Genomic DNA, 18,671 nt, shown 5'->3' on the forward strand with positions numbered 1-18,671 from the left:
GAAAGATCAGTGCCGCCATGATTGGTTGCAGCCTCCCAGGAGAAGTTAAACCCAACAGACTCCTGGTCATAGTCTGGCTTGTGCTTTCCTGAGGGTTTTCAAGAGATTCTTTCAGGCAGGACAGTGGGAAGGGCGGGAGGAAGCCTGGGAAAGTGAGGGTGCTTGGCAGGGTTGTAGTGTGGACTTGGTTTTGGGCATCCTGTAGAAGTATGGTCAGAGGGAGTGGGTTACTTTGTATTTTCAGCTTCTAAAGCTTTTCTTTTTTAAATATTTTATTTATTTATTCATTCATTCATTTGTTTATTTATTTATTTTCTTTTGGTTGCGCTGTGTGGCATGTGGGATCTTAGTTCCCCGACTAGGGATCGAACCTGTACACCCTGCAGTGGAAGCGCGGTGTCTTGACCACTGGACCGCCAGGGAAGTCCTCAGCTTCTAAAGTTTTCAAAGCCTTCTTCAAGCTCTCAGAATTAGGTCAAATCAGAAAATTTGTGGTGGGATGAAATGAAAGAGCAGGCATGGAGAGGAGAGAAAGAACTTCATCAGCACATGGTCAGGCCAAGCCAGGTACAGAGAAGTATCTTAGCCAGGCCCACCCTTAGTTTTTAAAGATGGTACAGAATAAACAGCGAATTTCAGAATTTTGTACAGTTGTCTTCTTGTAGTGTTGCTGTGGAGAAATCTGAATCCATTCATTGATTCTTTGTGTATAACCACTTTGGACTTACTTGGAAACTTGTCGAATCTTCTCTTTGCCTTCAGTGTTTTCTGCAGTTTTAGAGTGATAGGGCCTTGTGTGGGTCTGTTTTCATCCATTGTGTGTGTGGTGGGCACTTGCAATCTGACAGTTGAGTCAGTTCTGAGAACTTCCTTTGAGGACTTCCTCCTCTCCTTTTGCCTGTTGTATTTATCTTGAACTATTACTTTATTGAATGTTGGGCTTCCTATTTTGGTCTTCTGATTTTATCTTTTTGCTCCAGTTTTCCTCTTTGTCTTTGTCCTCTTTGGAATGCGTGCGCACGTGCGCGTGTGTGTGTGTGTGTTCAATTTTTCTAGAAGATTTCCTTATCTTGGTCTTCAAGCCCTACTGTTTATTTTTTCTATCTATCACATTTTTATTTTCTAAGAGCTCTTTTGTTCTTAAAATCCTCCTTTTTAAAAAATAAAATCTTAGTTTTTTGTTTTCTGGAAATAATAATTTCTCTTACTTTCGAGGATGTTATTGATAGTTTTTTCATGTGTTTTTTCCCACTGTGAATGGTCTCTGTTTCTTCCAGGCTGCTTCTTCCTGCTGTTTGTATTGGTCTGTCTCTTCCATCCTCAGATGTCTATTAATCCTTAATTTTCTGCTCCTGATTAACACTGCGGGATTATACAGCTGATTGGAAGTTCTGAGCAAGTGTGTGGACCATATCAATTTTGAGCTTAATCGTTGAGTGATTTTCTTAATCTTTTTACTTGGTGATCCCTGATGTCACTCACTATCTTTAGTCCTTCCTTCTGAGCTGGTCAGGTGGCCCAGAGAGGCCTTTTCTGGTGTTCTGCTTGGAGCATGAGGGTTTGGCTGGCTGGGTGGTGGAGGCGGGCTGCATTTACCATGCACACCGCATTTACTGTGTACATAGCCACTCAGTACCTTGGTTTTCTGTACAATACCTTTGTTCACACCTGCACCTGGTGTCCCCTGGTCCGGAGAACCTCACTTTTACCTCCTGTAGAGACTAAACCTTTAGTGGCTTTAAGTGGATAGATAAGTGGCCTTGGGATCTGCTCCTAAAACAGCTTTCAAGCACTTCTCTGCTGTCGATACTCCCCTCCTCATTTTGGTGATTGTTGGTTCTCAGCTCCACCCTTTATGTTTCGGATTGGGCTTTCTTGGCTCTGTTAAAGGCGGTTATCACTTGTCCATTTGCTTTCCTGCTTCCAAAAATTTTTTTGTTGTCTCTCTTATTTTCTCTAATCTTGTAAGTTTAGATCTTTAAAAATATTTCTTTAGTGGTTTTAAGAGGGTTTCAAGAGGGAGCAAACTGAGATGTGTGGATTCAGTCTACTACCTTAATCCAGAAACTGATATGAGAAACAGTATACGAAGTTTTAAAAGTTTTAAATATACAAAGTATATTTTGTATGTTTTGGTTTGGATCAGTTATTTTAAAATTTTGTATAAGTTTTTTTTTTTTTTTTTTTTTGCCCCCGTATCTCCCAAACATCTGGTTGTGGTGTTTATTGTGCCATCTTTCTCATATCATGCTGTGGAGATGGTAGCATGGAAACTTGTGTTGGTGAGGTCATTACAAATGGAAAGATAACTGTAACCACATTTTGGTTTGAAGTTTAATGCAGTCTTTCATTCTATGTGAAAAGTCAGTGAGACTGCCTTTCAGGGAGCCTGGTGCTTGTACTCTCTAGATGTTCAGCACAGCAGTTAACAGACCCTATCCACTCAGTCTCATGTGCCTTCCCGGAAGGGCTCAGAGTCATCAGGATTGCTGTGAACAAATCAGGAAGTAAATGAAATTTATTCTGTACTCCTGTTCTCCCATTCTTATGTTCCCTTCCGTGTCCTGCCTTTCCTCACCCTTTTTGGATGTTCATTCTCACTGCCTCTCACTTCCTTCCCTGTGCTGCCATTTCGGGCCCCAGACATGCCAAAGGTGCTTTGTCCACATATAGGTAGGCCTTGACATCTGTAATGTAAGGCTTATCACACAATAATCAATGGTGTAGGCCTTGGTGTTAGGGACCTATAGGTGGAACTAGTTGCTGATGGGTTAGTAATAACAATAGCCAACATCAACATTTATTGAGCACTTAATATATGCTGTACAGTTTGTTTGTTTGTTTGTTTTTTGCTTTTTACATATTATATTTACGTAGAAAAAAAAAGTTAAAATTTCAACAGCTTTTTTTTTTTTTTTCAAACAAAATGTATATCCCCAGCCAGGAAAGTGGGTAAATCTAGAGAGATCCTCAAGGAGTTTATTAAACTGTCAACTTGCCCTACAGACAGTAACAGATTTAATTTATCATTGGATTGAAAAGTTCATTTTTATGTTTATATAACCTAAATAGTAAATTTGCCTTTTCTCTGAAAATTTTATACACAATTTTCTAACCTTCAAAAATGACAATAAAAAATCAAATTGTGTGTATAAATTTTTATTTTAGTATATAAGAAACTTTTTCTTTCTTTTTGACATTTACGGTTTCCCAATATATATCTTAAATTTGTATGTTTACTTTTTCTTTTTTTGTCTTTATTCAGGTCATTTATTACTAGCCAGTTGTCATACAGAGTGGTTAAATATTAAAGCTCTGAAACTAGCCCTGGTTTGCATTCCTGGCCTTGTTAATTACAAGTTCTGTGTCATATTAAAGCACCTACAACCCTTCTAAGCCTGGTTTTTTTCACCTGTAAAATGAGAATTGTCATTGCTTCATGAATTGTGAATGCTTGTATGTTTATTTATTTATAAAATTTATTTATTTATTTATTTACTTTTGGCTGCGTTGGGTCTTTGTTGCTGCCAGCGGGCTTCCTCTAGTTGCGGGGAGTGGGGACTACTCTTTGTTGCGGTGCGCAGGCTTCTCATTGTGGTGGCTTCTCTTGTTGCGGAGCACAGGCTCTAGGCGCGTGGGCCTCAGCAGCTGCGGCAGGTGGGCTCAGCAGCTGTGGCTCGTGGGCTCCAGAGCGCAGGCTCAGCAGTTGTGGCACACAGGCCCAGTTGCTCCCCGGCATGTGGGATCCTCCCGGACCAGGGCTCGAGCCCGTGTCCCCTGCACTGGCAAGCGGATTCCCAACCACTGCGCCACCAGGGAAGCTCCTGTATGTTTACTTTAGTAATCAAGACACTATTTGTGAAGTATACCTAGTATTTTTATTATTCTGTTATTTACTTTAACAGCTTTATTGAGCTGGGTTTTTTTTGTTTTTGGCCGCGCTGTGCTGCTTGCGGGATCTTAGTTCCCCGACCAGGGATCGAACATGTGCCCCCTGCAGTGGAAGCACAGGGTCCTAACCAGTGGACCACCAGGGAATTCCCTGAGCTGTTTATTAATTTATGTATTATAAAATTCTATTGTTGTAGATGTACAATTCTATAATTTTTGTAAATTAACACGGAAAGTCCCACATCCCAGGAAACATTTTCTTCTGAGACAAATCCAAGTGGTTGGTTACTCCCCATTTCAGTCATTCTGAAAGTGGTCTCATATCTTTTTACAGTTATTCTTACTCCCATTCTCAGCCTTAGAAAATCACTCTGTTGTTTGTATAAATTTGCCTTTTCTAAACATTTCATATAAAAAGAAACATATGATAATATTATTTTGTATCTCAGTTCTTTCACTTAGAATAATGTGTGCCTTACAGTTTTCTAATAAGCATTTTATTTATACATTTTTTTCATTAACCCTCACAACAACCCAATAATGTGGGTACTATTTTTGTACATTTTATAGATGAAGAACTAAACTCAGAGAAGTTAAATAACTTGCTCTAGGACTTGCCCAAGACTCTATGGCTATTAGGAAGTAGGACCTAGAATTTTTTTTCAGGACCTATTTATAAGAATATTTTCTTTTCTTGTTTCTTCTTTTCTTTTTTTTTGACCACACCATGCAGCTTGCAGGATCTTAGTTCCCTGGCCAGGGATTGAATCTGGGCCACGGCAGTGAAAGCATGGAGTCCTAACCACTGGACCGCCAGGGAAGTCCCAAGAATATTTTCAATAACTAATTTTATACTGTAGTCTAGTTTCCAAGCCATCATCTTGAGAAGTCTGCAATTTGCCTTGTTTTAGCTGTTAAAAGCAATGCTTATAACTGGGGGGAGAAAGATAGTATAATGGTTTTGGCTCTATTGGGACTGGGTTTTTCTGAGATCTTATAAATTTGAAACACAGGCATTTTTAGAAAATATGACGTAAATTAAGTGGTGTTTCAAAAAACTTCTGTTTCTTGATAATTCAATATCAGTATATAAAACAACACTCAGACAAGTAGAAGAGAAGACCCTTTGAATGTGGTTAAATAGGTGCAAAGCTTTAAAATTACAGGAGTGAAGGGACTTAAGAAGGTACCCATGCATGGATTTGTGGTACATTACCAATGAAATGAAATAATCCACTTTTCTAAATTGAACAGATTCTTTAAACTACATGTTTGGCAGGGAAACTATTCACTTACATTTATTTGCTTTAAAAGTTTTAGTCGTAATCTCTCAAACTGCCTTTCTTATTGCATAATAAAGTACACAGAATTTAATGAAGATCTCGGATGAACAAGTATGATACTTTTTTTCATGTGTTGTGACATTTTGACTATTTTCTTTGTAAAAAGTCAGATACAAAGATTTTTTTAATTTTTTAAAATATTTATTTATTTATTTGGTTGCGCTGGGTCTTAGTTGTGGCTCACCAGCTCCTTAGTTGCAGTATGTGGGCTCCTTATTTGTGGTATGTGAACTCTTAGTTGCAGCAGGCATGTGGGATCTAGTTCCCTGACCAGGGATCGAACCCAGGCCCCCTGCATTCGGAGCACCACCAGGAAAGTCCCTAAATATCATTGTTAATAATAGTTGTTCCTTGTGAATAATTTGAGTAAATGTGAAAGATTTTACATCATTTTAAAATTTAGATCAAAACAATTTCCATTTAAGCGCCCCCTTGTGGTAGATGATATGTGGACTCCTGATGAAAGTTTTGAAACCATGTAAATTGCTTAGCTTATGTTATGTGGAGATCTGGTATATGTTTTCCCTGGAAGTCCAGAAGCTTAAAATGATAAATCAGTGGACTTATTGCCCAAGGGGGTTATGTCTAAAAGTCTGGGGCAGTGAACACTTTTTAATTGTAATGCTAATAGTTTATAGAAAATATTTTTCTCTTATTGCTTTTATTTGTTTAATACTCATTTAAAAATATGTTATTTGAGTAGGTTAGGGAATAAAAGAAAAGTTCTTACACATCAGTTTATAGTCTACCTGAGGAACCAAGATACTTACTGAGCAAACAATTTAGAGATCAATTTCAATCTGTTATGTAAGAGGGCCAGTCTTTCTTAAATATTGTTTTCATTCTATCAATCCTTTGCTCTCAAATTGGGACTTCTAGTAAAATAGGAACTGCCAGATTAGACTAGCACCTTTTCCTGTCACTGTCTGTTCTGAATAAAATTACCTTGAACACATCATTTTAAAACTCAGCATTTTTTCATTTTCCAGATGAACTAATTTATGCTTTTTAACCTGTACAGCTTTCCACCTGCACCTCCACATTCTAGCCATAAGCCACCTATTTACTTGCTGACTCAGTTGCCATCAGACCTACGCTTGTAATCCTTCGGCCTGTGCCCAGTTCTGCGTACCAGCAGCCCCCTGGACAAGTCCACATAGCAGGCACCTCAGACACAACATGTCTAAAACTGCATGCATCACTTGCCCCCATTACCTACCCGTCATTCAGTGTTGCCATCTCAGTAAATGGGATCACCATCCTACTGGCTGCTCAAGCTAGAAACCTGGGAATAGTCTTTTGTCCTATGTTGTTTGTTATACCTTTTAATTACCTCTTAAATATTGAATCCATTTCTCTCCGTTCTCACTGTCAACATCATCTTGATTAGACTAGTTTAGTAGTCTCCAAACTGGTGTACGTGTAACTCCCCAATTCTGTTCTCTGTTCCATAGCTGGATTATTATTATTATTTTTTAAAAAATATTTATTTATTTAGGCTGCATCGGGTCTTTGTTGAGGCACACGGGATCATTTAGTTGCGGCATGCGAACTCTTAGTTGCAGCATGTGGGATCTAGTTCCCTGACCAGGGATTGAACCTGGACCCTCTGCATTGGAAGCGTGGAGTCTTAGCCACTGGACCGCCAGGGAAATCCCCATAGCTGGATTATTTTTAAAACAGCCATTCTGATCAGGTCTTTTCCCCCCAAGTTGAAAAACCTTTCAATTACGTACTTCCATTTGCTCTTAACAGAAAGTTCACAGATCCCTAATTTTGTGTATTTATTTCCTTTGCTTCCTACCACCCAAAACAAAATCAATAAAAAGCAAACTAAAAACCCGCAAAGCCTTTCGACTAACTTATCCTTCAAGTCAGCCTATTTATGCCATTTCCTAGGGCTTTTTCCCCTGAATTTCTCTCCCTCTTGCACCGTGAAACACTTCTTTTTTTTAAAGCACGCATTACACTTGTAATTATTTGTTTTAAGGTAAATATCATATACTTCATCAGATGAAGAACATAATAGCAACCCTGCAAATTGCACCCACTACGTGCTGTCAGTGTTCGAAGCACTTTATGTTTTAACTTGCTTAATCCTCACAACAGCATTTTGATGTAAGTACTGTCACCCCATTTTTCAGATGGAGAAGTTGAGGTAAGAGAGAGGTTAAGTAATTTATCCAGTATCATACAACTAGTAAGTGGCAGAATCAGAATTCAGTCCCAGGCATTGTGACTCCAGAATGTGTGCTCTTAACCTCCTTGGGCTGCCTTTAATCTCTGACTCCTGAACCGCATTAGTTTCCTGTGGCTGCTGTAACAAGGCAAAGTGAGAGATTAATTTTCTCACAGTTCTGGAGGCTAGAAGTAAAAAATCAAGGTGTCAGTGGGCCCACTCCCTCCAAAGGCTCTAGGAAAGAATTCTTTTCTTTCCCTTTCCAGCTTCTAGTGCCCCAAGTGTTCCTTGGCTTGCTGGCAGCATAATTCCAATCTCTGCCAACCTCTGTCTCTTCAAGAAAGTCTAGGCCTTTTCTGTCAAGTGCCTCAAAATTCTTCCAGCCTTTTCCCATTTCCCAGTTCCTAAGCCACTCCCACGTTTTTAAGTATCTATTATAGCAGCACTTCCTTTCCCAGTATCAAAATCTGTTTTAGGGGACTTCCCTGGTGGCACAGTGGTTAAGAATCCGCCTGCCAATGCAGGGGACACGGGTTCGAGCCTGGTCTGGGAAGATCTCACATGCCGCGGAGCAACTAAGCCTGTGTGCCACAACTACTGAGCCTGCGGTCTAGAGCCCACAAGCCACAACTACTGAGCCTGCGTGCCACAACTACTGAAGCCCGCATGCCACAACTACTGAGCCTGCGCTCTAGAGCCCGCGAGCCACAACTACTGAAGCCCGCGCGCCTAGAGCCCATGCTCCGCAACAAAGAGAAGCCACTGCAGTGAGAAGCCTGCGCACCACAACGAAGAGTAGCCCCCACTTGCCGCAACTAGAGAAAGCCCACGTGCAGCAACAAAGACCCAATGCAGCCAAAAAAATAAGTTAAAAAAATTAAATCATAAAAAAAAAAAAGCATGAAATCAAAATCTGTTTTTGTTTCCTAGGGCTGCCATAACAAATTGACCATAAAATGAGTTGTTTAAAGCAACAGGAATTTATTCTCTCACGATTCTGGCGGCTAGAAGTTTGAAACCAGTGTCAGCAGGGTTGTTTCTTTCTGGAGGCTCAGGGAGACTCTGTTCCATGCCTGTCTCCTAGCTTTTGATGGTTGCTGGTCTTCCTTGGTGTCTCCTGGCTCATAGGCAAAGGCACATGACTCAAATCTCTGCCTCCATCTTCACATCACCTTCTCCACGTGTCTCTCTGAATCCTCTCCTCCTCTTGTAAGGATAGCAGTCATTTGATTTAGAGCTCACCCTAAATCCAGAATGATTTCATCTCAAGATCCTTAGCTAATTACATCTGCAAAGACCGTATTTCCAAATAAGGTCACATTCTACGGTTTCAGGTGGACATACCTTTTTGTCAACCCACCGCACTAGCGTTCCTCACTCTTAGTTTCTGTGGGTTTGTTTAGAAATGAAACTCAAAACTTACGGTTAGTCATTAACCTCTTACTTATCTTGCCTGAGTAAAAGCCAAACAGACTTTAAAATGTAGGCATATAATCTGTAAGTTTGCTGTTAATTGTATTCTTGGCCCATATTTTCATTCCATTCTGTCCTCCCCTGCCACCCTATCAGCTCCTTGAGCTGATCAGTGACTTAAGGGAAGCCAGGCCAGTTTGGGTGTGCAGAAGGAACGTTGCAGAGACAGAGCTTCTGTAGAAACCAAATTCTAACCCCATAAACAAAGGTACTTACAAATTGATGTATATTCATATAGGAAAGCAGTTGTCACTTTTACAATCAGAACAAATAATCTTGGTTATATAAACTGTGTAAATGTGCCCAAGTACATCTATATTAAAACTTTTCTTTGAAAGCATTAGCTGTTATTGTTCACTCAGTTTTGCTACTTTATGCTTTTGATGAATTTATCCTTCTGTAGCTTAAAGAAGAAAAAAATGGTCATTGTTGAGTATTCTCTTTGATGAGCAGAATAAAAAATAGAGCTGTTTTTACTTTTTTTTTAAAATTTAATATATATTTTTGGCTGCGTCGGGTCTTAGTTGCGGCTTGTGGGCTTCTCTCTAGTTGTGGCATGTAGGCTCCAGAGCGTGTGGGCTCTGTAGTTGCGGCATGCGGGCTCAGTAGTTGTGGGCGCGGGCTTAGTTGCCCCACTTCCTGTGGCATCTTAGTTCCTCAACCAGGGATGGAACCCGTGTCCCTTGCATTGGAAGGCAGATTCTTAACCACTGGACCACCAGGGAAGTCCCCAAATAGAGCTGTTTTTAGAGGGACGTTGACAAAACTGTACATTTAGGGGAAGAATATCAAGGTAGTGACGACTGGAAAACATGCTGTATGAGGAATGGTTAAAGTATTTGAACGTGTTTGGCCTGAAAAAAAAAACAGGGTAAAATTATAGATGTTGTGAAAGAGTTGAAGGACTGTGTGTGGAGGAGGTGTTAGGTTTATTTCAGAGAATTCTAGCAGGCAGAATCAGGATGGATTGGTGGAAACACTAGGTGTGTGTCATCTCTTAAAAGGAAAAAACTTTCTAACAGCAGTTCCAATCTAGAATGGACTGCCACCATATGAACTTGTGAATTCTCTGTTAAGATGAAAATTAAGATTAAAATTAAAATTAAGTGTTCTCTGTTAAGATGGAAATTCTGCAGATGCCAGCATGGGCTGAGTCAGTCAACTGATAAGGACCCTTTCAGTAGCCTGTGAGTTGCTTGAAAAATTGGACAGAATGTCCATTTAATTAAATTTGTTCCCATAGCATCTCACTTTCACGTAGAAATCTTATGCTTATAAATTGTTTTCTACCCAAAAAACGTTTTTATATAGAATGTTTTTCTTGTTCCATTGAAATTTGTAGATATTTCTGAATCAAGAGGAAAAAAGCAAACAGTTAAGGAAAGAATTTGATATATTTAAACAGAGGAAAAATCCTTAAGATTGAAATCTTAGAAAACAAAGAATTAGGCTGTCCTGTAACTCTTGTGCTCAGTCAAAGCTCACTATGTACTTTTTATTTATTTATTATTTATTTTTGGCTGCATTGGGTCTATGTTGCTGCGTGCGGCTTTCTCTGGTTGCGGCGAGCGGGGGCTACTCTTCGTTGCGGTGCGCGGGCTTCTCATTGCAGTGGCTTCTCCTGTTGCAGAGCTCAGGCTGTAGGCGCACAGGCTTCAGTAGTTGTGGTACGTGGGCTCAGTAGTTGCAGCTCGTGGGCTCTAGAATGCAGGCTTAGTACTTGTGGCACACGGGCTCAGCCGCTCCACGGCATGTGGGATCTTCCCAGACCAGAGCTTGAACCCGTGTCCCCTGCATTAGCAGGCGGACTCCTAACCACTGTGCCACCAGGGAAGCCCCTCACTATGTACTTTCTAATTTGATATTGTCACTTAATTAGATTTTTGTTATGGTATTCCCTTTTGAAAGCTTTTTATTAGTTTTTATTATTTATTTATTTATTTTTGGCTGTGCTGCACGGCTTGTGGGATCTTAGTTCCCCGACCAGGGATTGGACCCGGGCCCTCGGCAGTGAAAGCACGGAGTCCTAACCACTGGACCGCCAGGGAATTCCCTATTAATCTTTTTTTTTCTTAATTTATTTATTTTTGGCTGCGTTGGGTCTTCATTTCTGCTCGCGGGCTTTCTCTAGTTGCGGCGACCGGGGGCTCCTCTTCGTTGGGTGCGCGGGCTTCTCATTGCAGTGGCTTCTCTTGTTGCGGAGCACAGGCTCTAGAGCGCAGGCTCAGTAGTTGTGATGCACAGGCTTAGTTGCTTCGCGGCATGTGGGATCTTCCTGGACCAGGGCTCGAACCTGTGTCCCCTGCATTGGCAGGCGGATTCTCAACAACTGTGCCACCAGGGAAGCCCCCTATTAATCTTTTTATTTAGAGGATTCTGACATCTTTAACATTTTAAATTGGAGTAGACCATTGTTATCACTCAGTCATAAGAAGTCAGTAGAAATACCCACTGTAGAGTGAAATCTAGAGCAGCTTAAAAAAATGATTTTCAGAAATTTTTGTAAAAAGCTTCTAACAGAAATGTATTGATATCATATGTCAGCAGATGCTGATTTGAAAGAGGGAAAACGGGGACCCTTTATTAATCTCTTTTTCTTTAAAATTTTTGATAATTTTGTTATCCTTTTATTTATCAATGATTTAATATATCCCTTCTTTGTTCAGAATTATTGAATGTCTCATTCCTGGAATTCTGCTACATTTTAATTTATTTACTACCTTACTAGTAACAATAATATTTTCTATTTATTGATCACTAATGATGTTTTCCAGGTACTATGATAGATGCCTTATTATAATACCTTTATTTACCTTATAAACAGTGTCCCTCAAGACCGGTACTGTTATCCCCATTTTACCAGTGAGGTGAATAAGATGTATCAGAGGCTCAGAGGAGTTGTGTCTTGTCCACATTCACATATCTCATTAGTGACTGAGCCCATTTAAAGCCATATCTTTCTTAAAGTGCTCTTCTTTCAGCTTCGTGAGTTTGCCTTTGAGCAGACAGGAATGTTAGACTCTTTCTTGTTAGGTACCTCACACACACTCCTGAATCTTCTGAATGAGAGAAGAACTGAGTCACATATGTTTCTCGAAGTCTGGTCCTAGACATTAATTTGCCTTATGTTTTTAGTTATTAGTGTTGAAGTCTCCACCTCCATTACAAGTGACTGGCATCTTCAGAGAGATTTAAGCAGGAAAAGAAGCTGCTGTGCTCTTCTTCTCTCCAGTTTGAGCTTTGATTGTCCATCAAGAGAGAGAGATGAGGCATTGTGACTTGATTGACATGACTCCTTCAGGGACCAGAACTTAGCAGAGCATTTACACCATTTGGATGGAAATGTTTCTAAACTACACTGTAATGTGAACCTGCTCTGTACCTGCCAAGTACTGAACATAGTTTAAATATTTCTGGTTAAAGTTCTGCCCCTCGTATTGTTCCAGTGATGACCTTAAAGTTGATTGAAGTGTAACCAAGACTGTCCTTCACCAAGTACTCACACGCTCTGAATTTTAAGGTCATGTTTCTGCATGTCATGTTTTTAGATATCTTTCTTTGCTGCTATACTAATTCCTCTCTTCCCACTACTACAAGCAAATTATTTTATCCTAAGCTGCTATGGGCTAGGAAATCAAAATAATTAGAGGTTTAAATAAAATGAGTACCTTGAGTTTGAATGAGACTTGACAGGATCTCTTATGAGCAAATATACTGAGCTTTAGTGCACAATCTTTGTGTTGTGTGTTTTAACTTCCACTGGATAGATAAAATTGTCAGGTAAGTGCCATTTTGTCTAACATCAAAGTGTTTTTGTGCTTTTTTTAAACAGAGAAGAAGATACAGAAAATGAAAATGAAAAGAAAATTTGGTACTACAGCACAAAGGTCCAGCTTGCAGAATTAATTGACTGTCTAGACAAAGATTACTGGGAAGCAGAACTCTGCAAAATTCTAGAAGAAATGCGTGAAGAAATCCACCGGCACATGGACATAACTGAAGACCTGACCAATAAGGCTCGGGGCAGTAATAAATCCTTCCTGGCAGCAGCTAATGGTGAGAGGGAAATTTTCTTATTTTACTTTTTGTTACATTTCTTGGTATGAAATCACTACAAAATATGAAAATATATTAAAATTTTCAAGTATGATTATTTTATTTTAATTGTCTATATTTCATTTTCTCAAGAGAACCTTGTTCATCCTAACATAAATTAGGGATCCTGTGCATTTTAGTGTTTTGTACCTTGCCTTGCTCATTACTGATATTCCCCAAATTATATTTGTTTCTTTAATTCAAGAATTTTATTAATAAACCTTTTAGGGAGTCCTATTTTTAATTATGAGAAATGGTATTCCTTTAAAATTTACTCTTTTCTTTCTTTTTTTCTAATAAACTTTTAATTTTAGAATAATTTTAGAGTTACAGAAAAGTTGCTAAGGTAACACAGAGGGTTTCACGTACCCTGCAGCATGCTTCCCCTATTGTCACTATCTTACATTAGTGTGGTACATTTGTGATCACTAATGAACCAATGTTGATATATTGTAATGACTTAAGTCTATACTTATATCAGATTTCCTTAGTTCTTATCTAATGTCCTTTTTCTGTCTCATGATCCCCTCCAGGACACCACATTATATTTCGTTATCGTGTCTCTCTAGGTTCCTCTAGACTGTCACAGGTTCTCAGCCTTTCCTTATTATTGATGACCTTGACAAGTTTTGAGGATTACTGGTCAGGTATTTAATAGAATGCCCTCAATATGGATTTGTCTCATGTTCTTCTCGTAGTTAGCCTGGGGTTGTGTATTTTGGAGAGGAAGACCACAGAGGTGCAGTGCCCTTCTCATCATCTTATCAAGAGTACCTGCCACCAACGTGACTTATCACCAATGATGTTAACCTTGGTCATCTGGTTGAGGCAGTGTTTGTCAGGTTTCTCTATTGTAAAATTACTCCTCCCACCCATACTGTGCTTTTGGGGAGAAAGTCGCTACGGCACAGCCCACCCTTAGGCCGTGAGGAGTTATGCTGCACCTCCTTGAGGGAGCATTTATCTGCATACATTGTTTGGGATGTTTCTGCACAGGAGATTCGTCTATTCTTCCTTTATTTATTCAGTCATTTATATGAGGATGGACTCATGGATATATATTTTACACTTTGGGTTATATTTTATTTTATTTTATTTATTTATTTAATTTATTCTTGGCTGCGTTGGGCCTTCATTGCTGCGCGTGGGCTTTCTCTAGTTGCATCGAGCGGGGGGCTACTCGTTGTTGCGGTGCGTGGGCTTCTCATTGCGGTGGCTTCTCTTGTTGTGGAGCACGGGCTCTAGGCACGTGGGCTTCAGTAGTTGTGGCTCGCAGGCTCTAGAAGAGCACAGGCTCAGTAGTTGTGGCGCACGGGCTGAGTTGCTCCGTGGCACTGTGGGCTCTTCCTGGACCAGGGCTTGAACCCGTGTCCCCTGCATTGGCAGGCAGACTCTTAACCACTGCACCACCAGGGAAGCCCTTGGGTTATATTTTAATTACTACCTTATTTATTTTGTGGCTCAGCATTTTGCTTTTTAAAAATTCTTTGCTTTTTAATAAATAATGAATGCATATGATATTTTTAGAAAGTAAATAGTACAAAAGATTATAACACTGAAAAGTCAGTCTCTCTCCTTCTTAATCCCCAATTTTACCTTCCTTTTTTCAGAGACGACCATTAATGCCATTGTTAAACATCCTGCCAGATGTAGTTTGTGCATGTTTACTAAGTATCACCTGTATTTTCTAACAGTACCTTTTAATCTTAACATAGATAACATGGTTAGGTAAGACTCTGATAGTATACTTAAACTGCCTGTTCTCCTCTTTTACACATATTGATACTATCTGCTATACATATAATCCTATTAATTTCCTCCATTTTCCAGTTACTGAAAAAGTCCCCTATTCTCTATTTGCTTAAAAATAGATTTTTTATATTTAATAAATATATTTAGTTCAGCTGTATCCAAGCTTGTTCTCATATATTCGACATCAGTATTCTCTTGAATTCATGATTATTTTTGGAGAACAGTATTCACGGTGTCATATACAAATACTGTTGCGCACAAATACACTTTGTCTTCAGAAACTAGCAGACTTAGTTACCAAGGGTTATATTTATTCATATCTTGTACTTGGAAGTATTTTTTTATTAGATCTGTTTTTTAAAATGTGTGTTTTTTCCATCGGATAAGTTTTACTCATCAGAATTCTTTGGGGAGGTTGATAATTGCAGTCATATTGATATAATCCCTTTCTCACTCCCTCCCCTCCGTACTATAGATCAAATAATAGGAAGTTTTATTAATTTCAGCCAGGTTACTTCCCCTGTTAATTTCCTTTCATGAATCCTGGCATTCAAACTGACAAATCCCTTTTTTTCTCTTGCATTCTCAGCTTTAATACAATCAAAAAGAACCAGGCAGCCCTCTAAAAAGCAATGGCGAGTGTGTTTTTATCAAGTGTTAAATTAGAAATATTTTCTAGAGTGAGCTTGTCTGTGTGCAAAATTGTATATGTAGTATCAATTAAATAAAGAACAAAGCCAACATAGGAATGGATAATCAAAATGTTTAGTGGCCTGATTTGGGGGAATGTAAAACTAAAAATAAACATGCAGAGGAATTGGTTAATTTCATTTTGGATTATAATGTGATGGAACACTGTACATTGGAGAATTACTTAAGGTACCATGCAAAAACAGTACCTGGGTCATTGAGGTACTTAAATTCTCTTCCTCAGAATAACCAACTGAGTGAATAACCAGCTTTTATCACTAAAAAATAACCAATTAGCATAGTAGGATTATAGTTAGTTTCCTTTTTATATTTTTCAATTTTTCTACAATAAGCATATTATATTTCAGTATAATTCAGCTTGTAATGTACTTTTTTAAATTTTTATTTATTTATTTTTAGCTGCATTGGGTCCTCGTTGCTGCGCGTGGGCTTTTCTCTAGTTGCGGCGAGCGGGGGCTACTCTTCGTTGTGGTGCTTGGGCCTCTTGTTGCAGAGCATGGGCTCTAGGCGCACGGGCTTCAGTAGTTGTGGCACGTGGGCTCAGTAGTTGTGGCTTGCGGGCTTTAGAGCGCAGGCTCAGTAGTTGTGATGCATGGATGTAGTTGCTCCCTGGCATGTGGGATCTTCCCGGACCAGGGCTCGAACCCGTGTCCCCTGCATTGGCAGGCGGATTGTTAACAACTGCGCTACCAGGGAAGCCCTGTACTTTTAAAAATTAGTTAAACCTTTCGTAATAATCAAAAATAGCAGAGAGAGCTTTGAGCGTTAGGGCACAGTATATTCTTAGAAAGTTAGGTGGCCAAATCTTGTGTGCAGCTACCCTCTTAAAACAACTGGAGTTAATTTAAATAAGGTAAACTGCACCTTGGATTTAACGGTGAGATCTAGACAAAAAGTGACATTTTTCTTCTCTTTTTCTTCCCCCCTTCCCACCTTTTTTTTTTGCTAAGGTGCAACCAACCTGGTACTAGAGGTGGAGGGATTCACAAGCATTGAAAATTGATGGGGAAGAAGGGGAAACTAACATGTTTGAGTACCTACTGTGGGCCAGGTGTTCATCTAGTTGTTATACAAGCCTTTGATCCTCTCAACAACTTTCTAAGGAATGTATTGGCAATGAATTAAACATTGAGATAGAAGAATTTCCCATTAAAACACTGGTCTGCCGTCATTACCTTTATTTGCTCTCTCTGGGAACCAAAATCTTGGCTATGATAGTTTAGGAGCATCCAGCCCAGGTAAATACCCAAAATAATATCTAGCGGTTTTCTTTAACTTGGGATTTTATGAGATTAAAAAAACAAACTACTGGGCTTCTGAAATAGCCAAGAATAATTTGCAGTATCGTAGCAGTGATTTCAGAATCACAGTTCATCCTTATGACTTTACATTTTTAACTTCACAAATAGCATAAATCCTTCCAACTTTTAAACCCTCTGGTTTTTATATACATATATGACCACTTTAAGAGAGTTTAATTCTATTTTTTGGTAGTTGAATTTTTCTATTTTTTCCTAATATTTTTTGAAAAATTTCAGATATACAGGAAGTGGAAGAATTATACAATAAATACCCATAAGCCCATCATCTAGATTCTACAATTTATTATATATTTGTAACTGTAAATTGTTTTATCATATACTTTTTTGGTGACTGTTTTACAATGCTTTATTTTGTTTGCTTGAAGGAAGTTTATTTTTGGAATAAATTTTTCTGAGAGGAGATGATTTTTAAAGTTTGGTAGGTTAATTCTTTCTGTTTAATTTTGAAATATTCCTGCAGAGTATAGAGTATACATGTTTATAGAATATGCATATTTATTGTAGATCAGATACAACCTAAACTGATTATTTTTCCTTTCATCCCTTAATGTTTTTTTCCCCCCCTGACCTTCTTGGTCTATTTTTCTTATGGCTATGAGTGCCATAGGTTTTGAACTGAAAATACAGACATATAGACTGATAAATATTTGTATACTTGATAGAGTAGGCAACAAGATAGAATATTTGAAATTAGAACCTTTATAGAAAATCAGAGATCTTTGGTCATCCTACCTGTGCTTTTTATCTAATTTAGATGATCTAATTTGTAGGTTTAAAAAAAAATGTTTAATCCCCATTAAATGGCATGAGGGAAGTTGGGATGAATGTGTAACATTTTGGTTTGGAAAAGCTGGCAGTTGAAGATCAGGGGGGAGCTATGTTTGAAAGTAAGAAATAATATGGCTCTAAGAAAAGCAAGTAATTGGTAAATAAATTTTCTTTTTCTAAATAAAAAGTTCTTTAAAAAAGAGTGATTGAGATACTTCCATTGATAGGTTTAGTGTACTTAGCAAGAGTAAATGCAGCTCGGGTAAATAGGAACTGAAAACAGTATAGATGTATATAGATAGGTAAAAGGATATAAGGAAATGATGTAAAAAAGGATCCGGGGTGACTTGGATGACGAAGAAGACAGAAAATATACCAATTAGGATTCCTTCTGTTTGAAATTGTTGTCCTACAGATGTCCTTAGATGTCATATAATCATTGGCTTAGAATTCTTAGAGGAATTAAGAGTAGAGAAGGTGAGAGAGAGTAAGGAATTAACTCCAACCGCCTCAAAAGTAATCACTTTACCAGAGAGGTCAGTGTTTTCCAGTGATGACTTTACAAGGTTTTTCTAATCCTAGGAAACCTACAATTTAGGAAATATTGATGAAAGGGAAGGTAGAGAACATTTAAAGAAAGGAAATGTAAACAAGGAAATTTAAAAATCCATAAAGAAGTACCATGGGTGCATGGCATTGGCATTAAAGACGTTTCTTCTTGTTTACAAACGTTGTACTCTAGTTGGTAAATTTATTTCTCATGAGAGTACCATTTAGCAATTCTGAAACTGGTTTACTGTGTATAACAGGATTGACCAAATAAATATATTGTAATGAAAACAGAACTTCTGTCAGAAAAGTTACAAGAAAACAAGAGAGCAATGCTTGAATGAACCACACACATACCCCCCCCCACACACAGATAGATACAGAAACAATAAAGATGTATATATACATAGGTTAGTGTACATATATATATTTTCTAGGTCTGTTGGTGCCCCAGTAGTACCAAGTACACATAGTGCCCAGATCACGACCTCTAAATCTCATTCTCCAATTAAAAAAAGAATCAAGACTCCTTGAGAGATGGTGTATTCTAGGGCTGGTGCAGAGAAAATACAAGGTGAGTCTGGAACA

At 38.6% G+C, this 18,671-nt stretch overlaps 1 protein-coding gene across 13 annotated transcripts in view; it reads left to right on the top strand.

The window, feature by feature from the left end:
* The window catches only part of BPTF (bromodomain PHD finger transcription factor), a 141,484-nt gene that overhangs the window by 36,100 nt on the left and 86,713 nt on the right, over positions 1–18,671 (top strand). For all 13 annotated transcript variants that reach the window (XM_059909118.1, XM_059909119.1, XM_059909122.1 and 10 more), the window contains exon 3: positions 12,719–12,942. In XM_059909118.1, the coding sequence (XP_059765101.1) occupies positions 12,719–12,942 (224 nt within the window). The remainder of the gene's footprint in view (positions 1–12,718; positions 12,943–18,671) is intronic.

Source organism: Balaenoptera ricei, chromosome 20 (assembly GCF_028023285.1).
Source record: "Balaenoptera ricei isolate mBalRic1 chromosome 20, mBalRic1.hap2, whole genome shotgun sequence".
Lineage (NCBI taxonomy): Eukaryota > Metazoa > Chordata > Mammalia > Artiodactyla > Balaenopteridae > Balaenoptera > Balaenoptera ricei.